Source organism: Crocodylus siamensis, chromosome 1 (assembly GCF_052110815.1).
Source record: "Crocodylus siamensis isolate JL-2025a chromosome 1, ASM5211081v1, whole genome shotgun sequence".
NCBI classification, from domain to species: domain Eukaryota; kingdom Metazoa; phylum Chordata; order Crocodylia; family Crocodylidae; genus Crocodylus; species Crocodylus siamensis.
The window spans coordinates 208918211-208942151 of record NC_143395.1 but is presented as its reverse complement, the minus strand read 5'-3'; the positions used below and the strand labels follow the sequence as shown (position 1 = coordinate 208942151).

General features: G+C 49.8%; 1 protein-coding gene across 1 annotated transcript in view; it reads left to right on the top strand.

Moving 5' to 3' along the window:
- The window catches only part of PTK7 (protein tyrosine kinase 7 (inactive)), a 201312-nt gene that overhangs the window by 136122 nt on the left and 41249 nt on the right, over positions 1–23941 (top strand). Inside the window, exon 2 of the mRNA XM_090053969.1 lies at positions 15572–15865. Within this exon, the coding sequence (XP_089910095.1) occupies positions 15572–15865 (294 nt within the window). The remainder of the gene's footprint in view (positions 1–15571; positions 15866–23941) is intronic.

Below are 23941 nucleotides of genomic sequence, written 5' to 3'. Positions count from 1 at the left end.
CCATGCTGGTTTCCCCTCAGCATAACTTGCCCTGCCGGGCTCTCACAAATGTGAGCCTTGATAATTTTTTCAAAGACTTTGCCAAGGATGGAGGTGAGACTAACTGGCCTATAGTTGCCCGGGTCCTCCTTCCTCCCCTTCTTGAAAATGGGAACCACATTGGCCCTTTTCCAGTCCTCCGGGACTTGACCCGTGCGCCACGAGCGTTCAAATATTCCCGCCAGTGGCTCTGCAATGATGTCGGCCAGTGCCTTCAGTACCCTCGGATGGAGCTCATCCGGGCCTGCTGACTTAAAGGCATCCAGTTCTTCCAAGTGACCCTGCACCACCTCAGGGTCCACGCATGGAAGTCTGGTGCCTTGCTGCTGCCTCCCTACACTCCCAGTGAGAGACTTGTCGTGCCTCTCGCTTAGGAACACTGAGGTGAAGAACTCGTTGAGGAGTTCAGCCTTGTCCCCTCTGTCCATCACCAATTGTTTCTGCCCATTTAGCAGAGGTCCTATTCCTCCCTGGGCCTTCCTTTTACTCCCTATATATCTAAAAAACAATGGGTATATGCTATCTGAGGCTCAGTGAAGCAGTGTGTGTAATAATCAGACTATGCTTCTCGCCCTCTGCAGAAAGGTAATCTATTCAATGTACAGTTCTTCATCTGTTTAAAATTCTTCTCTCGGCAATTCCAGCAATTCACTGCCTGCTGGGTGAGGGTAAAGACCAGTAAAATAAAGCTAATAACAAAGTCTTGTGTTTGCAACTCTGTTTACAACTCAGCAGAACCACTATATTTAACCTTTTGAATCCACAGATACAAGCCACCTGTCCCAGTCCTGACAAAAAACTCAGTTCATGGAGCAAAGCTTGCTCAATAAGAGCTGATCCTCTCTCTTCTGTGTACAGTGGTTTAAAAATGGAATGAATTCTCAACCTTCTTATTGCTACAGGTATTTTCACTGGTATGAAGAAGAATATTAAAAAAATGGACTAATTTGAAATGGAGCTTGCTCAGGACAGCCCTGCAGAATCTTCATTTAGACCAGCCAGTGTCTGGCTTTGAGCCTCTTTGAGGTCCATGGTAAATCCTGTGGGACACATGCTCTTTGAGGCATTCACTGGCACTGCAGTTAGGGCATCTGTGCCTTAGCTCTCATGCTTGGGGGCTCTCAGGCCCAGAACCCTTCTTGTTCCTTCTGGAACTTGGTAGGTGATGGGGTTTAGCTGTGGACTGATCACCAGAGACAAGGTCAGTGACTTTCTATGTCGGCTCCTGACCACGCATGTTGAGGGGACTTGTTTGGTATTGACTTTGTCAGTATCCATATTGACTGACATTGTTGAGGCTGATGTGGGTTGGTGTGGACCTTGGGCAATGGGTATTCAGTGCTGCATCAAAGGTCTCAATCTTGAGTCAAACGGCAAACCAAGAGACTCCTTTCAGAGGGAGATTCTTAGTTTCCCTCCACAGTGCCTATGAACCCTTGGTTTGAAGCAAATGGTGGCCAGCCTTTTGGTACTGTGGGCCACATGGGCTTTGCTAGATCTTGCCAGTGGGCCTGATCTGGTGTGGTGGGGTCTGGCCTAAATGTGATGAGTGGGAAATGGAAGCACAAGGGATGCAACTCTAGACTAGGTTTTTTCATCCAGAAAGGCTGGGGCAGAAGGTGTGTTTGCACCTGTATGTCTAGTGCATAGCTTACCTAGCCTGCCATTGTACACAAGGAAGACTGCATGCCAGGAAAAAAACCTGCATAGATGTTCAGACAGGATGTAATGACTGGCTGGAATCTCAAGAGGCTGGCAACCTGCCTTTGAATCTGTAGTGGCCAGAGGGGTCAAAATTCATTTACAAGGGCTCTGTATCACCTTGACTCTAGGTATTAAAGGTGAACTCAAAGACAGGTCTTGCCTACTGATGCACCAACACCCACCTTTGCAGTGCCTGCATTACCCTTCAGAATTCCCTGATGATGTGTGACTGCATTAGAAGAGTCACAGCTCAAGATCTGAGGAGACTGCAACTTAAGGAGATATCTTTGACTGGAGGCCCAAGTACTGCTTTATACAACATTATATTCTGGAATCCTTAGAAGAGGGTTTATGGGCCAGAAACAAGCTGTGTCAGACTAAGGACATAAATCGATACTGTTAGTGTCTCTACCTGGTGAGAAAAACTAACAAAACTTATCTACTTATCAAGGTTTAGTGTCCTTTCTAGAATACTGTGTAGGGAAGTCCCAGGAGCTCTAAGGCAGGGGTGTTCAACCTCTGGCCTGGAGAGCCATGGTATTTAGCCTGTGGGGCTCCACGTGTTGGGAAATTTGGTGGGAGGGTAGCAGTGGCAAGTAATACTTCCATCCTTCCCCTGCTGCCAAATTTCCAAGACCCATATGACTGGGCTGGGGTCAGGCCATGACCACTTCCCCTACCCTCTGCCTCTGGCACATGGCCAGATTGGGGTTGGGCAACTCCCTACACCTCACCCCCCACACACATAGCCAGATTGGGCCTTGCCTCACTGCTCCAAATGCCAGAATCAGGCTCGCAGACAGGGTGAGCACTGTCCATCTGACCCAAAAGGGGAAAAAGGTTGAGCACCACTTCTCTAAGGCATTCATTTCTCTGTGAATGGTGCTCCAGGTCTGTTGCTAGGGGGTGTGAATCAGGGCAATCGCCCTGGGCCCTGTGCTTTAGGGGGCCCTGTGGAACCAGGCGGAGTGGCCACAGTGACTCTGCGCTGCTACCAGCTTCGTGTCCAGCTGCTCACCCCCCCCCCCCCGTCCCCCTATGACTGAATCTGCTGCAGCCTTCCTCGCGTCCCCGCACAGGCTGATTTGCCCTGGGCCCTGCACCCTACTCAGGTTATCTCTGGTGCTGTCCTTACCCATACCGTATCTTTTTATCAGCCACAGTTTAGCATCCACAGGAACACAGCTGATAAGATTATCCATGAAATCACGAGGAAAAAAAACCTCCTTGGGAAAGTTTCAAGTACTAATTGTGTCGCACCATGTCTGAATATGAAGGAAACCTTTCAAAGCACAAATGAGCTAGTCTTTTCCCTTCCTACTTCAAGCATTTAGCCAAAAGTAGGGTACTATGGGATTGTATAACATATTTCCTGCAGTAATGGGAGTGGACTTGATGGTACAAAATTCCCCTTCCAGGCCCATGTTTTTATGTTTCCGTTAGGAAGAGAGCCAGATGATAGGCTTTTATTTCTTTGGTATGATCCTGTTTATCTAACAACACACCTGAGGGCCTATTTCCCTGGATGCAGTAAGAATAAAACAACAGGAGGCAGTTTCTTTGTTCACGTCTCCAAACATCTTTCCAGCATTCTGCTGAAAGTGCTGTCTCCAGGTTTTCTTAGGCTGAGTCTGCATTACAGGGTTTTGTATGGGAAAATTCTGCCACAAAGTTATGTAAGTTCTGTATGCCCATCTCCTGCATTTGCATTTAGACATGTTTTGGGGTGTTGGCTCCCATTGCTTAAGCTATTACTAAAGAAAAGACATGTGATTCTCTTTGTTCAGTAGAACATTTAGCCTGCCTGGGCAGGTGGTGCACCCCTCAGCTTCAGTGAGGATTCAACCAGCCTCCAGCATAACATTAGCAAATGCAATTCCCCCATTAAGAGTCTCAGATCATGTCCTCTATTTTGACTGGAGTTGTCATAGTCACTTAAGACCCTCTGGAGCAGGGGCAGGCAATTATTTTGGGTGGAGGGCTGCTTAACTAGGTTTGGTGAGCTCTCAAGGGCCACATGGATAGTCCTGTCCCTTGACAATTGCCCTGCCCCTTGTCACCATCCTGTGACCAGAAGTCCCGCCCCTAATCCCTGACCCTTGCCAGCAGAAGTCCCTCCGCTTGCCCCCCAGAAATACGCCTTTTGGGAGGGAGGGTTGCCATCTTAGAACCGTAAAAAAACTAAATCATACACCAGAAGTCAAACACCTACTATAACATTTTAATTTCATTACAAAAAATATTTTTGTCATGATTTGCGTTTGCATAGCGGCGCTCAGGGTGCAGGCACACGGTGAGACACAGCTCTGGCCAGTGCTGCACTTCACAATGAGGGGCACAACCTCTATCTGTATCACTGGTGCTCCCCACCACTCACATGCAGCACCTGCACTTGCACAGCATGGGAGGGAAGCCCCACATGCTGGAGCTGGCTGCCTTTCCTGCTGGGGCTGCTCAGCCCCCTCCATGCCCTACCCCCACCTCCTGTTCCACATACCCATGCCCCTGCTCCACACATTAGGGGGTTGGGGCTAGTGGGTCAGGAGTGAAGGGCACCAAGCAGGGCCAGGGGGCTGTTTTCTGCTTAAACTATTTACTGGGTTGGGACGAGCCATCAGCGTTTACAAATGGGTTCTGGTACAAAAAAGATAGATATCTGCTGTAGCAGTAGCAGAGTGTGGCTGTGTTTGATAAGATTATAGTTGGTTTCAGCTGATCCCCCCAATCCCACCTACGGCTTGGGAGGGTGGAGTATTGAGCTGATCCAGGGAGAAAGTGTCTTCCCCTGCTTTTCCATGCATTTCTTCCCTTGGTTCCGCCCCCATGGAGCTCAGTTGCTGTGTGATGGGATGGGAGGGGGGACAAGGCAGGGGAGGGAGGTCCCTTCCTGCTAGAGTATGAGGGCAGGAGCCCCCCCTCCTAAGTGAGGGGGCTCCAATCTACCCACCACCCCACTCTAGGGGCCTGAGAAAACCATAGAAGGGGCCTTCCTCCTTTGCCTTTTCCCCCTCCCATCCTGAGACAGCAGCTGAGTGGGCAGGGCTGCTCCTGCAGGCCAAGCAGGAGGTGCCATTGGAGCAGTCTGCAGCTGTGCTCTTCTGTTTGGGCACAGCTTTAGAGCAATTTCAAGGGTCCAATCACAAAACAAATGTCACTTCTGTCTGTGCCCTTAGTTCCATACCATACAAGCATGATTCAAAATATGCATGTCTACATGGCTATATTAGCAGGCTACAATGAAGCTTCCTTTTGAAGTCATCAGGAATTGTGTGTATGCCTAGCTAATGGAAGGCTTGTGCAGACTATTACAGTTTTGTTTCTTGTTCCTCTCCACTCCTGTTTCTATTTCATCTGCCTTAAGATTTGTCATAGATCAGGAGTTGGCCAGATGAGTGGAACATGACCAGTTCACAGGCTGGATGAATGGCATAGGGATGGGCCTGCAGGTTGGATCAGGCCCTTGCACTTCTCCTCTTCCCCCACCCGCTCCATACCAGATCCAAGGTCCTAGGTGCCTGCTCTGAGCTGTCTGAGGCATGAGCTGTACACAGTGCCTGCTCTGGGACCCAGGCTGTACATGGCACCTGCCCTGGACCAACTTCAGGACAAAGCTGTCTTTCTGTCTTTACAAAGCTGTTTGTACATGCCTCCATTCTGACATCTAGGTGCTACTGCACTACTAATTAGCAATATGAATTTTAATGTAGCTGCATACATGTTGTGGTGCTATTAACTGCTCATTTCCCTTTATTTAGTCATGCAGTGTCAAACGTGATACTCTGTGTGCACTGCTTTTCAATGGTGCTTTGTTAAACTTAGATATGTAGATTAATATTAAGTCACATGTTTCAGTTTGCTGGTAATTTTGAGATATTTAGACTACTTGCATTGTTTAAATGACAGCTGCTGTGAATTGATGGATAAACTGTACTTTATTGTGAGCCTGGAAGATGTGAAAATGAAAACTCCCTCTGGACATGCACTGGTGTCACCTAAAGTACAAAGAAGGGAGGTTCTTGGTTGCAGCCCCCCAAAAAACTAAGATTTGGGTATGGGTTCATGTGCATTCTTGGCATAGGGTTTAGTTACTGTGGTTTCCACATGATAGTTACAGCAAAATTATGGCTAATACACGACAGGTAATTGTTGCTTTTTGAGAACAAAAGTACAGATCTTAACAGAAGTTTCAGGTTCCCATAGAGGACCTAAAGCCTGTACTCCCATACACTGTCTGGCAGCATGTTTATGACACTGGGCTGCAGTCTGCTGGGATTCAGTTTTTCCCTATTGCTATGCAGTGATGGCATTTGTGCATGTTTGCACCTCAGTGCCAGGCACTTTGAAAAGCACCCAGTTCTGCAACGCATGCATTTGTATAAATAGCAAAACTGAGAAAATGCAGCAATGTGCTTTTGAATTAAAACACCTTGAAGATGCCGCCTCCATTTTTCTCAGCACTAATGTGCATTTCACTGTTTATACAAATGTGTACAATACTCGATTAATTGAGTCTGCTCCGATGGGCTGGATTTCCGGTGTGTCAGAGCAGACAAATGTATGTGTGTAAATGACCTGAGAGAGGCTGTGTCCTTCAGCCTGTGCCAGCCTCTTCCATGCAGCACCACTGAGCTCCTGTTTGCCCTCAGTTTGCTTTCCTACGGATTTTTCTAAGGTAACGGGGAGTTGAGAGAAAATGGACAAATAATCCTGTCTGGCAATGCCTGAGGTCAAGCAACTTGGTCTCTCTGAGCTCTGAGATTCACAAGAGAGCTCCTTAGGCCAGGTGTTGGGGTCATTTCTTCCTACAGATGTAGCAGGTGAAGAGGCTGGTTTTTGTTGACTATGTGAAGTGTTTAGTCATCTCCAGCTTTCCTAAAGCACTTCACAAGGGGGATCCTGTAGCTGCCCCTGCTAATGGACACCCTCGGCAGTAATTATCACAATTACTACAGTCTCTGCCCATGCTGTTCTAGAAATGCCAAGTGCTGAAAGTCTGTCAGCTCAGATGATGCTATGCCATTGCCAACACCCTTTGGTGCTACCTAGGGATGGTGCTTTTGGAGATGCACACAGAACAGCTGAAGCACCCAAAGGACTTGGCGTTTAACAGGGTTTTCCGGCCATATTGCACCTCCCTAAGAGCAGCAAGGAGTTCAGCAACTGTGTGGGAGCTGCATGGTACTAGAGGTTTGATATGCCACTACAGGACATCCAGAGGAGAGGATTTCCTAGCCATCTGCAAGGCCTCTAAATCTGGTTTTGCTGCCTTCTAGCAGAGTCCCATGTTTTCTGTTGTTAGTTGCTTTGTGCTAATGTCTGCCAACCCTAAGAGTGAAGCAGGTGGGCTGGACTCTCTTGTACCATGGAGAGCAGCAGTATATGAAATGTCCTGACTTCCATACTGCTTTACAGAACAGGTCCTGGGCATAGGCTCTGAGCAAAGGTTAGTGTTTCTTGCAATCAGCTGTTCCTGAGTTTTCTGCCCTGTATCTTATTGGAGAGGCCTGATTCCACACTGCACATGAGTCCCTTGTTCAATGGTAAGCTTTTCTGTTCAGAACTTCCAGTTGTCCTCTCCATGGCAGCAGCAGCCCTGCCAGCCTACATCTAAGCAGGCTGCTTTCGTGTTAGCAGCTCTCTGCCATGCTTAGTTGTAAAAGGCTGGTAGACAACCCCCATTTAGAAACAAATTCTGTAGTGTTCTTAAGGTTAAAACATTGCAGTGGTTAAGTGATTGGATGAGATTTGGGTGTTGTAAGGTCAGGGGGGAGGCTTCTGTGATCTGGGCACAAGTGAGTGTGTTAAGGGTGGTGGTGGGAGGTCTGTTTTTACTCTGTAATGCTCTGTTACTATTCAGATATGTCCTACTTCTGATTAAAGTCAGCATTACTAGTGGTGGTGTTTCCTGCAAATTGGGATGTCTTGGGTTTGAGCAGAACTTTCCACTGTATGAATGTGGAGAGAGTAATGCCACTCTGCCAAGGCTGAGTAAGGTGGATCAAGAATGCTGGGTGCATCTGTTTTGCTTTCTAATGCATTGTGAAGAAAGCCGGGACTCTGTCATCAAGCAGAGGAGATCAAGATGGCTGAGCCCTGGTTTTGGACTCCTTGTGGTTCCGGTGAGGCAGATGTGCAAGAGGTTTTTTCCACCCCTGTTCCTTCTGTCCCAGAAAGGAGCAGTCACTTTGGCTTTAAGTTCTGCTGAGAATACACAGCAATGCTTTCAGGGACCATGTTTTCCCCAGTGGTATCCCAGGAGGCCACAGAACAAGAATTTTTGCAGCCAGCTTCCCTGTGGTAACCATGCCTTGAGGTTTATTTATCTCCTTGCTTTTTTACTCTAAAAGGTGCTTGTGCAGTGCTGTGGGCACAGATAATCTCTTGCAAAGTGCCAGGCATGGGTAGAGGCTCAGAATGTGACACTTGGCTTTGTATCTTTCACAGTGATTGTCCATCTAGCATAGGGGTAGGCAAAATATGGCTCATGGGCCACATCCAGCCTGCCAGGCCATTCTACCCAGCTTGCAGGGCCTCTAAAAAAATTAGAAAATTAATATTTATCTGCTCCTGGCTGCCTGCCCCAGCAGCAAGCCCCACCCTGCCTGGCCCTGCTCCACCCCCAACTCCTTCCCACCCCCGCCAACCAGAAGCCTCTGCCTAGCAGAGGCTTCTAGCCTGGGACCTGTGGAGCTGTTCCTGCCTCCCTCTGCTGGAGAGGGAAACTCAGATAAGAATGGAACCGGGGGGGTGTGGGGGGGCAGGGGAGGACCACGGGTGATCATCCCAGTCCTTAGGGCTGGGCTGGCTCCTGATGAGTCCTGTGGTTGTGGCAATGCAGCTAGGAGCCATGTGGTGCTGGAGTGGCCAGCAGCAGGCAGGAAAGCAGGGAAGTGGCAGCTACAGGTCCGGGGGTGGGGTGGTGGGGAGGGGAGGGGAGGGGAGGGGAGAGGTGTGGCAGGGTGCAGATCAAGGTTCCCGTGGTGAGGGAGGGAGTGGAGCTGGGGCAGGGGCTGGTGCTGCACAGCCAGGGTAAAGCAGGGGACAGAACCGTGAGGGGCTCTTCCGGGAGATGTCAGGGGCCCCCCCCAGGAGGTGTGCGCAGGATGGGGCTGGCTGCCACTGCAGCCTGGGGCCAGGGCAGCGCTGGGCTCTTCCTGCCTGGGGGCTGGGCCTGGCTGCCCTCAGGGTGTGTGGTGGCAGCGCTGGGAGTAGGGCTACAGGACAGGAGGGGGCTGTAGCCAGCCCAAAATTCGCCATAACCCCCGCCAAACCTCCTTTCCAGTGCCACTGCCTCCTGCCCCAAGCACAGCCACACCCAGCTCTCCCAGTAGGAAGAGCCCAGGGCTGCCCCCTGCCCCAGCCCTCAGTGGCAGCCCGCCCTTGCCCCACATGCAGATTGGGGCACGCACCCCCCATGTCCTCCTGGGGTGCATGCAGTGGCGGTAGCCACCCCCCCTGACATCTCCTGGAGGAGCCGCTCACAGATCCATCCCCTGCTTTGCCCTGGCTATGTGACACCTGCCCCTGCCCCAGCTCTGCTCCCTCCCTCACTGTGGGGGGCCTCAATTTGTCCCCCCAGGCCCTTCCCTCACAACAGACTTACTAGCTGGACCTGGCTGCTCTCCAAGCTGCTGGGCTGAGCTCCTGGCCACCTGTGTGCTGTGGCTGTGCACAAGCATGGGACATTTTTCGGTGGTATTATCAGCCATAACAGCCAAAAAACCCAGATTGCTGATACAGTCAATTTTCCTTATATCGCTGCTGATCTGATATGGAACCGATGTTCCTCTAGTGGCAGCCCAACTATGAAATGAGGAAGTTGTTTCTCTGGTGTGTTTTGGCCACCAGCACAGACCCTGGTGACTGGATCTTGGATTTTGAAGATGGGGAGGTAAAGGTGGTGTGACACATCATGACACAACATATTTTTCTCCAGTTAAAGAGGAACTGGAAGCTTTACTAATATGCTAGGGGGCTAACACTGTATTATTAATGCACTATGCATTAATTTGCTAGATTACATATTTTTAAAAACACAATGAACTAGGCAAAAATAGTCAGAAAAATATGGTCATTAATTCTGTAATTGTTATAGTTAAATCATCTCTTTCAGATTCATAAAACAAAATCTAGCCTTCTTGAGCATTGTGACAGTGCCTCCAGTACCTCACTGTCAGTCATTTTTATACCTGAGTTAAATATTACCCTACCTGAGTAAAGGTTTGTAGCTGGCAGTAAAAGCAGACTACTGGGCTGCAAAATAGAAGAGAGATATTACCAGTAATGGCTAACAAACAGCTACATTGCAGAAGAAAGGTTATTTTGAACAGAGGAACATCAAGACCGTTAAGAAGGAGAGAGGGTCTTTAATACCTGTAGAGTGGAGAGAGATTAGCTACATGTTTAACAATTTCTTTGCCTCCGTCTTCCTAAGTAGGGACCAGAACAGCCACCTCCCTGCTGGGCCCCCCTTGGGCCCCAGGGGAGGCACACCTGGGCCACGGGTTAGCGAGGATTTAGTTAGGGAGCTTCTGGAGGGGTTGGACATATTCAAGTCAGCCGGTCCGGATGATCTTCACCCTAGAGTTCTAAAGGAACTGGCCAAGGTCATTGCAAGTCCCCTGGCATGGCTTTACGAGCACTCGTGGTGCTCAGGAGTGGTGCCGGAGGACTGGAAGAGGGCCAATGTGGTCCCCATCTTCAAAAAAGGCAGGAAGGAGTACCCGGGAAACTGTAGGCTGGTTAGTCTTACCTCGATCCTAGGCAAGCTGTTTGAGAAAATTATGCTGGCACACATCCAGGATGACCAGCAGGGGACAGCATGCTTAGGGGCAACCAACACGGGTTCATCAGTGGCAGGTCCTGTCAGACCAACCTGGTGGCCTTTTACGATCAGACCACCAGATCATTAGATGCAGGGGTAGCAGTGGATATAGTCTTCCTGGACTTCCAGAAGGCTTTTGACACTGTCTCTCACCCCGTTTTCATTAAGAAACTGGGGGGGCTGTGGTGTCAACACCCACACAGTCAAATGGGTCGCCAACTGGCTGGAGGGCCGCACCCAGAGGGTGGTGGTGGATGTGTCCTTCTCAACCTGGAAGGACGTGGGCAGTGGGGTTCCGCAGGGCTTGGTCCTCGGGCCCACACTGTTCAACATCTTCATCAGTGATTTGGACGAGGGGGTAAAAAGCACCCTGTTCAAATTTGCCGATGACACTAAGATGTGGGGGGATGTGGGCACACTAGAAGGAAGCAACAGACTACAATCAGACCTAGACAGGTTACAAGGGTGGGCGGATGAGAATAGGATGGGTTTCAACACAGACAAGTGCAAGGTGATGCACCTGGGGAGGAACAACCGGCACCATACCTACAGGTTAGGGAACTCCCCTCTTGTCAGCACGGAGGCAGAAAAGGATCTTGGGGTCATCACTGACTCCAAGATGAACATGGGCCGGCAGTGTGGAGAGGCAGTTAGGAAGGCTAACCACACCTTGTCATGCATCCACAGATGCATCTCGAGCAGGTCCAGAGAGGTGATCCTCCCCCTCTATGCGGCACTGGTCAGGCCGCAGTTGGAATACTGCGTCCAGTTCTGGGCGCCACACTTCAAGAGGGATGTCGACAGCATGGAGAGGGTCCAGAGGAAGGCCACTCGCATGATGAGGGGACAACAGGGCAGACCTTATGAGGAGAACCTGTTCAGCCTCCAAAAGAGAAGGCTGAGGGGGGATCTTGTAAACTACTCAGGGGGGACCAGCAGGCATTGGGGGAGTCCCTGTTCCCCCGAGCACCACCAGGAGTGACCTGGAATAACGGTCACAAGCTGGCAGAGGGTAGGTTTAGGTTAGATATCAGGAGGCGCTACTTCATTGTCAGGGCGGCTAGGATCTGGAACCAACTTCCAAGAGAAGTGGTGCAGGCTCCTACCCTGGGGGTCTTGAAGAGGAGGCTAGATGAACATCTTGCTGAGGTCATTTGATCCCAGTACTCTTTCCTGCCATGGCAGGGGGTCGGACTAGATGATCTGCTCAGGTCCCTTCCGACCCTAGAAACTATGAAACTATAATAAACCATGAAGCCAGTTTACTTGCAGTGCTGCTTCAGTGGAAGTGCTGATGTAGTTGTGTTTAAAGTTTGGGTAGAGTAGTAATCGAGGGGGTGCAACTGTACCACTGGATCTGCCCCTGGTGGCAGCAGGAACTGGCTGACTGCTGGTTTCTGCTTTGAGGGGTTCTGCAGTGAACTCCAGCCAAATATTATTGAAAGATGGGGTTGGTGAGCTGACTTCAGTCATTCTGCTCCCACTTTGTGGGGCTTTCTAGCTTTTTCTCCTGCTACCCTCTTCCAGTAAAAATGCAGGGCTGGAAGGGACATCCTGGGTCATACAGTCCAGACCCTGCTACCACAGGTAGCTGAACCATGTAATTCGTCTCATGTATTTATGGAATCCGCCCTTACATAGATTTAATAGATTTTAGGGTTGGGAGGGACCTGTTAGATCATTGAGTCTGACCCCCTGCCCTCAGCGGGACAGAGACCCCAGCCAGGTGTTTGTCCAATCTCCCTTTAAATACCTCCAAGGAAGGGAACAGCCTCACCTCTCTTGGAAGCATATTCCATGTTTTGGCAATCCTCACAGTGAAGAATTTTTTCCTGATGTCCAATCTAAATTTGCTTTCCTTCAGTTTGTGGCCATTGTTTCTAGTTACCCTATGGGCGCTCTGGTAAACATTGTATCCCCTATTTCCTGCTGTTCTCTCTCCCCCAGCCCCCAATGAGTTTGTAGATGGCCACAAGATCACTTCTCAGCCTTCTCTTACAGGGGCTGAAGGGATTCAGGTCCCTCAATCGGTCGTCATAGGGTTTTTCCTGTAGGCCTTTAACAAAACTGTATTTCCCTTTTACTAGAAAATCATTTGTTTTCAGAGGAAGCTATCAGGTTAATCTGGCTTGATCTACCTCTGCCAAGTTCACATTGCAAATTTTCCTGTTTTCCATTTATTCCCATCTCTTTATTCTTTCCTTCAAACTGGGACTCCTTACCTTATTCCTGAGCTAGGTGTAGTTCTTGCTAATGTAAAACAGGCAGGAAAGTCCTTCCTGAAGCCATTTTCCACAGTTGGAGAAATTGCAGGAATACACTTTTTCTAGTACTTTGCAGTGTGACTTTGTATTTTATGTATGAAATACTCAAAATCTGCCTCCAGTTTGACTGACTGTGGCAGGACCGTCCCTAGGGGTGCCGTGACCTCCCCTAGTGTCCTTGCCTACCGTGCCAACCTGGGCCTTGAATGCACCCTCTATCTTGCCCGCCACGTCTTTGATCTTATTATTATTAATGGGAGACTGCCTTCCTGCCCTTCTTGGGACGGGGCTGGTCTTGCTACACCGGGATTCCATTCTGTTCCCTGTGCTGGTCTTCTCCCAGGGCCTACTTGATATGCTCGCCCCCTCTCCCAGACCTGCTCAATGTACGCACCCCCCTCCTGGGGCGTCTCTCTCAAACTGCACCCTTTTTGCCCAACCCGGGCTTCTCAATGGGCTTACTGCCCTCTCGGGGCTTCTCAGTCACAGGCAGTGCCCGCGCTCGGGCCTGTGCTCACGCCTCCCCCGCTCGGGCCTCCCAAGGTTGGGGCTCAGGCGGCCTTAGCCTCACCTGGCCCCCAGACCCGCCTTCTCGGGCCTATGTCCCACTGCGGCTCTTCCCAATTGGGGCTCGTCCCGATATCGCCCCTGCTGGGCTGGGGTCGGGACACCCCACTACACAGCACCCTCTGTGGTGCTAGGAACTCCCCCTCTACCGGGGAGCTCCCTTGAGGCCTCCTCCACCCCTACAGCCTTGCCCGGTCCTCCGGTGTAATAACCACAACAACCAACCAAAACAGAAACACAAAGCCCCTCGGCTACAACGTAAATCCTAAGCCAGCCTGGCTAACCTTCTCTCATCCCTGTCAGGGTCCTCTCCACCCTGTATCCACACACTGGTGCACACTCTAGCAGAGCTCTTGCTCCTTAGGCTTCCAGAGGGGAACTGACTCTGGCCTTAGCCTCCTCTGTTTATAAAGGCCAGGCCCTGCCCCCTTCCGGTCAGCTGACACAATCAGTTGCTTTAGCAACTCACACCTGCGCTGCCCTATTGAGTGGCAGCCAAGCCCATATTACCATTATCCGTAGCAGGCACCTTAGTGCCCTGCTACACTGATTCCCAAATTTTAGGCAGATTTGGCCTCATTCCACATGAGAGCAAGTCTTGGGAATAGGGTTTTGGTAGTAGCCATGTTGGTCTAAGGACATAGGCAAGCAAGATTCTTTGAGTAGATGTGGTATCTTTTATTAGACGAACTGGAAAGGATGGGGCATTTGAGGAGGGGGATACAGGAACAGAAGGATCAAAGACAGTGACAGACAGACAATTTCTGCTCTTGAAATATAACCGATGAAGTTGCTAAACTTGACAAGCAAGTCAGTGCATGCCAAGCTGCTTAGATCCTCTTCGTGCCCCACAGGGAGCATAGGAGGGATAGACTCCCTGGTACAGTTCATGCAGGGTTAGAAAGCTACATAGGACTAAGAAAAAAGAAGCTGTACCTGCTTTTTTGTACAAATATTTCTCCAAGTTAAAGCTGTAAATTTCACTGGAAATAAAGTGCACATTAAATGTGAAAGGAGTTCATCATTGGAGCTACTTCACTATAATTCTGCATTTTCTGTCACCTAGGGCATTTTTACATGTGCTCCAGGAGGCACAGGAGGGCACTTTAATTAGTGAGCGTTTTTAACTAATAGCACCTGAGGGTCACATGGATCAGTGTCCCCTGCCCTGAAGAATGGCAACAGGGCGCTTTGGACTAAAGCTCATTGAACAAGCTTTAATTCAAAGCGCCCCAGTAGGAGTTGCATCTCCATGGATGGTTTTGCTGGTGCTGTGTTGCCCAAATGGTGAGATCTGTTTATGTTTGTAATTGACAGCTGTGTGGCAGAGCTGTGAAGTATAGACAAAGCCTCAGTATCATCAAAAAGCAGCGCCTGAACTCTTTGAGGAGCTCTTGATGTGCTTGGATGGGATTTCCTCACCCATTTTGTAGCATATGTACCTAGCACCTTCAGCTTTCTGGGGGGGGTCCATCTTTTTCACCTTGTTTGAGCTCATCTTAGAGATACTGCTCCCTGTTCCCCTGTACCTCCACCCTCATCCTGTCCCATCAGAGCATATGTAGACTTTGAGGCACAGCAGTAAGGATTTACCTGGACAAGAAGTACCAGGAATGTTTAATTAGTTTCTTTAAATATTGTTCATCAGTTGGAAAATGCATCAAAAACTCTGAGGGCCATGTGTAGTGAGATAAGTGCTCAGATGCAGAGAGTACAAGACAGGGAGGGGATGGGTGTGGGACCATGTGTATTGACAAGTTAGTTGCCTGTGGAGGCATGTAGGCCTTGACAAAGGGGTTTTGACTTGCTATCTCTGTGTGAGGGGATGGACTGCATCAGGTCAGTATGGGCCTGTCCAAAGCCAGTTGTGAGACCAGCTTTCCTTAGCACAGAGTGGCAGTGAGAATGTTCTTTGAGTACTCTGTACTAAAGTTTGAGTTTCTGGTTGCTTGGACAGGGAGTCACAAATGGCATCAGTTTGTCTGACCCCTTTCCACTTATGGTTATTTTTCTGCTTACAGCAGAGAGATCCCTAGGCAGTATGGGTCTCTGTTCTTGCACTATTTAAACTATACAGACAACCTAGATTATCATCCCAAATTACCCCCTTCCACTGCCCTGGGCCACCCTGGCATGCCATGAACTTGACTACTGTTTTCTATCTTCCTTCCAGTGTCTGGGACTCAGGCAGTGATTCTCTTCACTAAGGAGCCGTATTCTCAAGATGCTTTACACGGCCGCAGTGCCATCCTGCGCTGTGAGGTGGCAGATCCTGCTGGGATGGAGTTTGAATGGCTGCAGAATGGTCTTCCTATTCAAGACACTGAACGCCGCTTCATGGAAGGGAGCAATTTGCAGTTCACTGCTATTGATTGGCAGCAGGATGCCGGAGATTTCCAGTGCGTGGCAAGAAATGCACTCACAGGGGAGGAGGCACGAACAGTGAATGCATCTTTCAATATCAAGTGTGAGTACCATAGCAGAGCTAGCTTGCTAGTTGGCCTGGTACTGGCATCAGATGCGCCAGTTTTCATTGACTCCCACACAATTGCTCACTTCCCTGCCCTAGCCAATAAGGAAACAGAGTTTTCACTGGAGAGCCAATTTCTCCAGGTGAGTGCCAGGTTCATTCCCTTATTTTCCAGTGCCATCCAGACTAGTGGGTTGGGATTATAGGCGGAGGGAGAAAAAAAAGTTAAGGGGCAGAGCGTGCACACCCAACTCCTTCCAAAGTCTGTGGGGGAAGAGGTGGGGGGAGTGAGGCTGGGAGTGGGCAGGGAATGGGGCCAGGGCCCGCTGCACCCATGCGACTGCCCCTTCCCCCGCGCCAGGGGTCATTGCACAGTGTCGGCATCCACCCCCCCAGCTCTGCACCCTCCTTGGCTGTCTCTCTTCACCAGTCCCAGCCTGGCCCCAGTCCCGCACCACCTGGGGAGGTCCCAGACCTCAAGTGGGGCCAGCCTTGGCTGTGCTGCTGGGCCAGAGAGGACGGAACTCCTGGGACACCTGCGCCCACTCCACCCCGCGAAGAGTCTGGTGGCTCCTTCAGAGCCGTGGCACTGGGGAACCAATCTTTGCATGGGGCAAGGGCAGGCTACAGCTGTGCTCTGCCTGCTCCCTGCCTCTGCACCTCACTGCAGCCTTTGAAAGTGGCATGGCACCATGTGTGTCCTGCCGTTGAGTGGGCCGGGCAGCGAGGCACATGGTGTTGCTTTGAAAGGCTGCAGTGAGGTGTGGGGGCAGGGAGCAGGCAGAGTGCAGCTGCAGCCTGCCTTTGCCCTGTGCAAAGATTGGCCATGGCCAGCACCTCTTCCCCGCGACACACACACTTGGCTACCCCACACAGCAGCTCTGGAGGAGCTACCGGCCTCCGATTGTTCCATAACCCGGCCAGGGCCTCATACACTGTGAACGGGGCCCTGGCTGGGCCTGTTATGGGGCAATCAGAGCCCAGCAGCTCGTCCAGGGGTGCAGTGCAGGTGAGCCAGGGGGAAGGGACTGTGCCTCCTTCCCTGGCTCCCCCATGGTGCACGCAGCGGCAGGAGCTGCCCGCTCACACCCCTGGATGAGCTTCCATTGCCCCATGCCCCGGCCCGGTCAGGGCCCTGTTCTCCATGAATGGGGCCCTGGCCAGTCTGGGTCATGGGGTAGTCCTCACAGTGTAGCAGGAAGTAGGGCAGGGGTGAATGATTTGCCACTGCCCCTGCTCCGCTCTCTCCTGCACTGTGGGGGTCTTGATCTGCCTCCCCCAAGCCCAGGCAGTCAAAAGAAACTTACTGGTGTGCTGTACTGGGCCAGCTGTGATCCTACTACACCCCTTCCCCCTGCTGCAGCAGCCTGTGGCCAGGCAGTCCCGGTGTTTGCTGGGGCTGAGCCCTGTTAGTCCACTGCTTCTGCCACCTATGGTTGGGATCCAGTCCCTCAACTCAGAGAGGAACATATGTCAGAGCATGGAAGGAACTCTCTCCTGCCACACTTACTTTCTATGTACATCTCCGCCAGCATCCCTACTGGGGAGTTTGCTTTGTATTTCACAGACAGTTTTCCTGCAAGACCTGTTAAAAGGAGGAGGGATATCTAGCCTCTAGTACTCTCATGTCCTTTATGTGCACTGTGGAGGGGCATCCACCTTGGTTTCACTAGGCCCTCACAGGATCTCTATGTTCTCCTTCTCTGGGAGCTGACAGTATCACATGAAATGGATGAGGTAGGTTGTAAATAGGGTCTGTAAATGGGTGTCTGCTGGGCACTGCCAGACTTCTTTTGGTGTAGAGCAACTGTAAGAAGGACATCGGTAAAAACTGGACAATGGAGATGGTTGGATCACAAATGTGCCTTTTGGATTATCTTTGCTCTTCCAGGGTGGGTGACTCTTGCTGCAGTTTTGAAAGAAAGCCCAATGCTACATGCTTGTTATATGTTTAGTTGCAGATTAAGAAACGGGGAAATTCTAAAATCAATTAAAATCCTAACTTTGGTTAACTAAAACTATAATTCTTACTGACCTGATTGCAATTGAACAAAGCAATCATCAAGCAAAGGTTTTTACGAGCGAAGGTTGCATGAATTTTTCAGGTTACATGGTCTTCAGAGCATTGTCATCAGGATTGCAGTTTCAAGGGACCAGGTGGTCTGTTATCTCATGCCAGCCAGCAGGGATGATGATAGGCCCCAGGCCCGTAACTCGCTGTATTCTCCATAGCAGTCTGGGCCCTACCCTCCAACATGCTTGCACTCTGATCCCCCAGTGGAGGAGAGCCCAGGTAGCAGTAAGTTAGAGTTTTGTAACTAGATTTTTTGGAATGAGCTTTTTTTCAAATTCTCACAGCATGACTAATTTGATGCTGTCCAAGAGTCCACAGTATCAGTAGAACTGAGAATATTTTGGTGAAACTGGAAAGCTTTCTAGGGAGTGCCTTGTGGCACTCATGGCAATACCAGAGCTCTGTACCAACCTGACACTGGCCTGGGCACTTCAGGAGATACGCTAGCGAACAGAGGTGGGCTGGAGCCCCAGACTCAATGTCCAGATCAGCACAGCTGTGAGGTATGTGGTGCTACAAACATGTTTGCAGCGCCACCTACTGCACAAGGTGATGTTCTCTGCGCTGCAGGGGCACGCTGCCCGAGCATGTGCTGCTCCATTTTTTTTCCTATGGGTTTTTTGACCCCTGGATAGCCCGCAGGAAAAAAACCTGGAGCAATACAAACTCGGGTAGCGCGTGCTGCTGAAAAGATGAGCCAGGCTCCCCAGAGTCATCCTGCGGCTGCTGGCCAGGTTCTGCCTGGCAGGATTGCCACAGCTGCATCCCTGGGAGGCCCCCAGGACCTCAGGTAAGGCTGCTGAGTCCAGCACAGTGCTGGCCCCAGCCTCCCCTACTGCCCCCAGGGTAACTTGCTGTTCACCAGAGCACTCGTGGCACGGGTGTTTCCCAGGGACAAGTAGCTGCAACGCAAGGTGCACCACTGCCAGTTGTCCCTGGGGAACCAAACATCCGCACACACATCTGGACGTGCCCCATAGGGCCAAAGCTGTGGCTTGAGATGTGTAACTTGATAAATGCCATATTCTCCTTTGAGTGATTGAGTATACACATTCTCACTAGGGGATGTCTCATGTCCTGTGCTCTGACTGGAGATTTTTGCCATAGCAAAATGGGATGAAGAAGGATGTGTCCTTCTTCACCTCCCCATAATATCATTTTAGCCAGGTGGACGGAGACAGAGCTTATCATTAAGTCTTGTATGATAAGATATCATACAAGATATCAGAGCTTAGTATCTTGAAGCACTTCAGGCCTGCACTTGCTTTTTTTCGTATAGTGTTCTAGCACCTCCTCTGCTCCAGGAAGCATGTGTGAAAATTCTAATGTTTTCCCCCCACCCTTCATTGGGGAGCCTGCAGACTCTGTTGCAGCTCAGTGCCTTACTATTAGTATTCCCTCCCTCCCCACCCCCAATGATGGTACAGGCGCTGTGGTTTTCTGGTTTTGTCAGCGAAACTTGTTGTACATTCACTCATTTACCTGTGGTGAACTCACTTTCTCATTTTCTTTCTCTCCTTCAGTGGCTGTAAGGGACATTATTTTTCCCTAAAAATAGCCTTGCCCATAGATGCTGACTCTAGGTTTCAAACTCTGCCTTTCTTGTGATGGCCTTATAAGAGCATCCAACAGCTACACAAGGTGCCACCTTTGCCTTAAGGAAGTCTTTTGTCCATGATATCTGCTCAGTCTTTCAATCTGAATACCTGGAAGGGGACAAAATAATCTTCAATTGTTTCTCCTTAGCAAATCACTTAGCTCCACATCTTAGCTCAGCACTGCATGCACTGTGGCACTGACAGCACTGAGCAGGAGGTCAGTCTGTTGTCAGGATCAGTCCTTTTGCATTGATTCTGATCAAGATTTATAATCAGATCTATTACCAGAGGTGGGCAGAGAACATCTTTCTCCTCCCCATGGCACCAAGACCCAGCACCCTTCACCCAGAAAAAGCTTCCATGAAAGAGCAAGGGTTTTTTTGTGATATACCTTATTGGATCAGCTGTGTAGCTGGACAAGATGTTTAGACCTTTCTTCAGGTCGGGGAAAGAAGCAGACACAGACTAAACTAAATACCAGAAAAAACAATGGGTACAGCTGCATTTACCTTGTTTTGAAGTGACTTCTGATAACTTCTTTTTGCTCATACTTTATACAGTGACATGAGATTCCTTTAAGTCAGAGCTGTCCAACTTTGGCTACCCTGCACTGATGTCATGTAGCTCCCCACCCCCACTATGCAGGCTACATAGGTGGCATGAGGAGCTTCCTGGCCTTCCCCTACCACATGGTAGCTGGAGAGGTGGCTACTGGGGCCTGTGAGCTACATGTTAACCACCTGTTGGACACAGGCCCCATGCTGGCCCCTCACAGACTGCATGCAGCCTGAGGGCTGCCTGTTGGACAGCCCTGCCTTTAAGTAACTGTTTTCATTTACAAGCCATTGTTTTTTTTATTATTTAGCTTAGCCTGTGTCTGCTTGAAGAAGGCTGTAATAAAAGATATAATTAAAAAACCCTTGCCTCAGTCTAGGAAATGTACAAATCACAGCTACCACAACACACTAATCCTACTTCACAAAGGAGGTAAGATTTTAGAGACTGCTTGCTCTGGACTACACAATAGGTTCTCAAAGACCTGGGAACTCTGGCCCTAGTACCATCTTCTGGCCATGAGACTTACCAGCCTTGTGGAATGATTGTACAACTTTTAGAGTTTAAACATGGATATGTCACCTCTGGTGTCCAAATGCTTTCTGGGTTGGTAAAGAATCAGAGGCTCTTCGAATGTTCATGGAAACCACTTGAAATCAACATCAGCACCCCACTGTAAACTACCAGTTACCTCTCTGCTCCCAAGTCACCTGTATGCTGTATTTCCCAGCCTCGCAGAGCTCCCCGTGTTGTTACACACACATAAGCTGCTGACAGATGTGAAAAGCAAAACAAAATGTGCTTTACCCGTGAACGACTAGTGCCTCCTGAGGCTGGGGGGCACAGCGACCACCCACAGGTGGCTGCGGCAGTGTCAGCGGTGAGGGGGAAGGGTGGCGAGCATGCAGTGGTGATTGGTGACTGCTCGCAGACGCTGCCAACAGTACCGTTGGTGGGGGGATGGGGAGAGGGTGGTGAGCTGTGACTGACCGCAGACACCGCCTGCAGTGTTAGCAGTGTCCAATTTCAGGGGGTGCACATGCACCCACGTGCACCCCCTATGTATTTCCAGTGGCTTAACTGGAAGAAGCAGTGTGTTAGTTTGACCCATCTCTGCAGTGTTTGTATAGATCCAAGTGCTCACAAAGCTTCCTCACTTGCGTTGAGGAGCTCTATCTAACTTGGGAAGTCTATGAGCCGACCAGGGGCAAGGTGCTCCTAGACTTGGTTCTGGCCAGAGGGGATGACCTAGAGAGCCACCTGCGGATTGTTGGGAAACTGAGCAACAGCGACCATGAAATGATCACTTTCTCTATCCACCTCAAGCCAGGGAAATCAGACAGTAGGGTAGAAATCCCAGATTTTAGGAAATCTAATTTCCACAAACTCAGGAGATTGGTTGGTGAGGCCCTGCGGGAACAAGGTTCAGTGAGGAAGGGAGTACAAGAAGAATGGTCCTTCCTCAGGGAAGCAATCCTAAAAGCTCAAAGAAAGGCTATTTCCTCTCTCAAAGAAAGGCAGCAGAGGACCTGGGAGATCACTTCGGCTCAACAGGGAAATCACGGACCTCCTGAAATTAAAGTGAGAAGCCTACAAGGGATGGAAGTCAGGACCAACTACGAAAGAGGAGTATTCAGCAGCCTGCACCTACAGGGAGCAGATCAGGACAGCGAAAAGCTCTAGCTGAACATAAATTGGCAATCAGAATCAAGGACAACAAAAAGTCCTTCTTTCAATACATAGGAAGTTGCAAAAGGAACAAGGGAAACATAGGGCCCCAATAAATGAAATGGGATGGCTGTTAACTGACACTCAGGACAAAACTGAACTGCTGAATGAATACTTTACATCGTCATTTAACCAGTCCAAGGGTATTAGCCTGCTTGACTGGATACAGGACGACCATGGTGGGGGTGACCACCCTCCCATGGTTGGCTCAGATCTTGTGGGCGAGCACCTATAAAGGCTAAATATCTACAGATGAACTACACCTGAGAAGGCTAAAAGAACTGGCTGATGTCTTTGCGCAACTGATGGCAAAGTTATTTGAAGACTCATAGCACTTGGGAGAGTTCCCAGAAGACTGGAAAAAAGCCAGTGTGATATCTACATTTAAGAAAGGGAGAAGAGAGGACCCAGGAAACTACAGGCCAGTCAATTTGACCTCAATCCCAGGTAAAATCCTAGAGAAAATCATCAAAGAATCAGTCACACATAGGCTAATTGAAGGCAGTATTCTGAAGGGTAGCCAACATGGCTTTTGTCATGGGCAGGTTGTGCCAGACCAACCTCATTTCCTTTTATGATTAGGTTACTCACCACCTGGATAGAGGAAATGAGGTTGATGTCATATACTTGGGCAGCCCTTTGACCTGGTCTGTCACAATGTCCTCATGGTTGGATTGGGAAAATGTGGCCTCAACTACTTCACGGTCTGGTGGCTAGCTAACTGGTCCTGTGGCAGGACCCAAAGGGTATTGAGTGATGGAACTGAGTCATCATGCCGGAAGGTGACCAGTGGCGTCCCTCAAGGTTCAGTACTTAGACCAGTGCTTTTCAATCTGTTCATTAACAATTTGGATTCAGGTATTATAAGCAATCTCGCAAAGTTCGCTGACAACACCAGACTGTGGGGGAGCATAGTTGTGCTCAAAGACAGGCTGGCCATACAGGCTGACTTAGACAGTCTTATGAAGTGGGCGGACCTCAACCTGAATATACAGAAAAATGTAAAGTGCTCCATCTGGGGAAAAATAATCTGAAACACACTGACAGGCTTGGCAGTGCTATTCTTGCCAGCACCACAGCTGAGCGAGACCTGAGTGTCATGACTGACAGCAAAATGAACATGAGCCACCAATGCAATGCCATAGCTGGCAGAGCAAAACAAACACTGGCATGCATCTACTGAGGCATCTTGAGCAGGGCAAAGGATGTCATCCTCCCGCTTTACTCGGCCTTGGTGAAACCGCACCTGGAGTACTGTGTCCAGTTCTGAGTGCTGCACTTCAAGAAGAATGTGGAGAAGCTCAGGAGAGTCCAGAGGAGGGCCACATGCATGATTAGAGGCCTGGAGACGAAGGCATATGAGGAAAGGCTGAGGAACTTAAGATTGTTCAGCCTGGAGAAGACTCAGAGGGGATTTGGTGGCATCCTATAAGTATATCAACGGCATACATCAGGGCTTGGGGGAGCATCTGTTCACTGAGGCCCCCCCCAGGAGAGGACAAGAAATAATGGGCACAAGCTGATTGAAGATCACTACAGGCTAGACATAAGGAAAAACTTCTTTACAAGCCAAGTGCCAAGGGTTTGGAACAGGCTCCCTCCAGTCTTTCACCCTGGCCATCTTCAGAAAACGTTGTGATGTCCATCTTGCTGAGATCATTTGATCCCAGCAGTGTTCCTGCCCACGTGCAGGGGGCCTGGACCCGATCACCTGTAAAGTCTCTTCCAGCCCCTAACAACTATGAAACTAAATCAGGTGCTTCAGTGGGGCTTTTTGGTGCTTAGTTGATTCAATCAGCTTTAGATAAAAGTGCCAAAACCCGCCCACTAGAGCCCCTGATCTGTACAGACGTTGAGTGAGGTGGGTCCAACTAACACACTGCCTCTTCTGGGTGTACGCTAACTTCGGTGTTGAGTTTCAAGTTGTTTTTTGTTGTTCTTTTTTGCCGGTGGGGGAGGAGGGGAGGTTCACGTTTGCAAGCAGCTCAAGTGGTAAAGTTGCCAGGCTCAGTACTGTCATCAGACATAGTCTTTCTGCTTCCTTCAGGCATAGGCCCTGCTCTCAGCACCAGCAAACTGTTCTTGTTCAGAGTTACTGGTCTTGGAATCATCACCAGC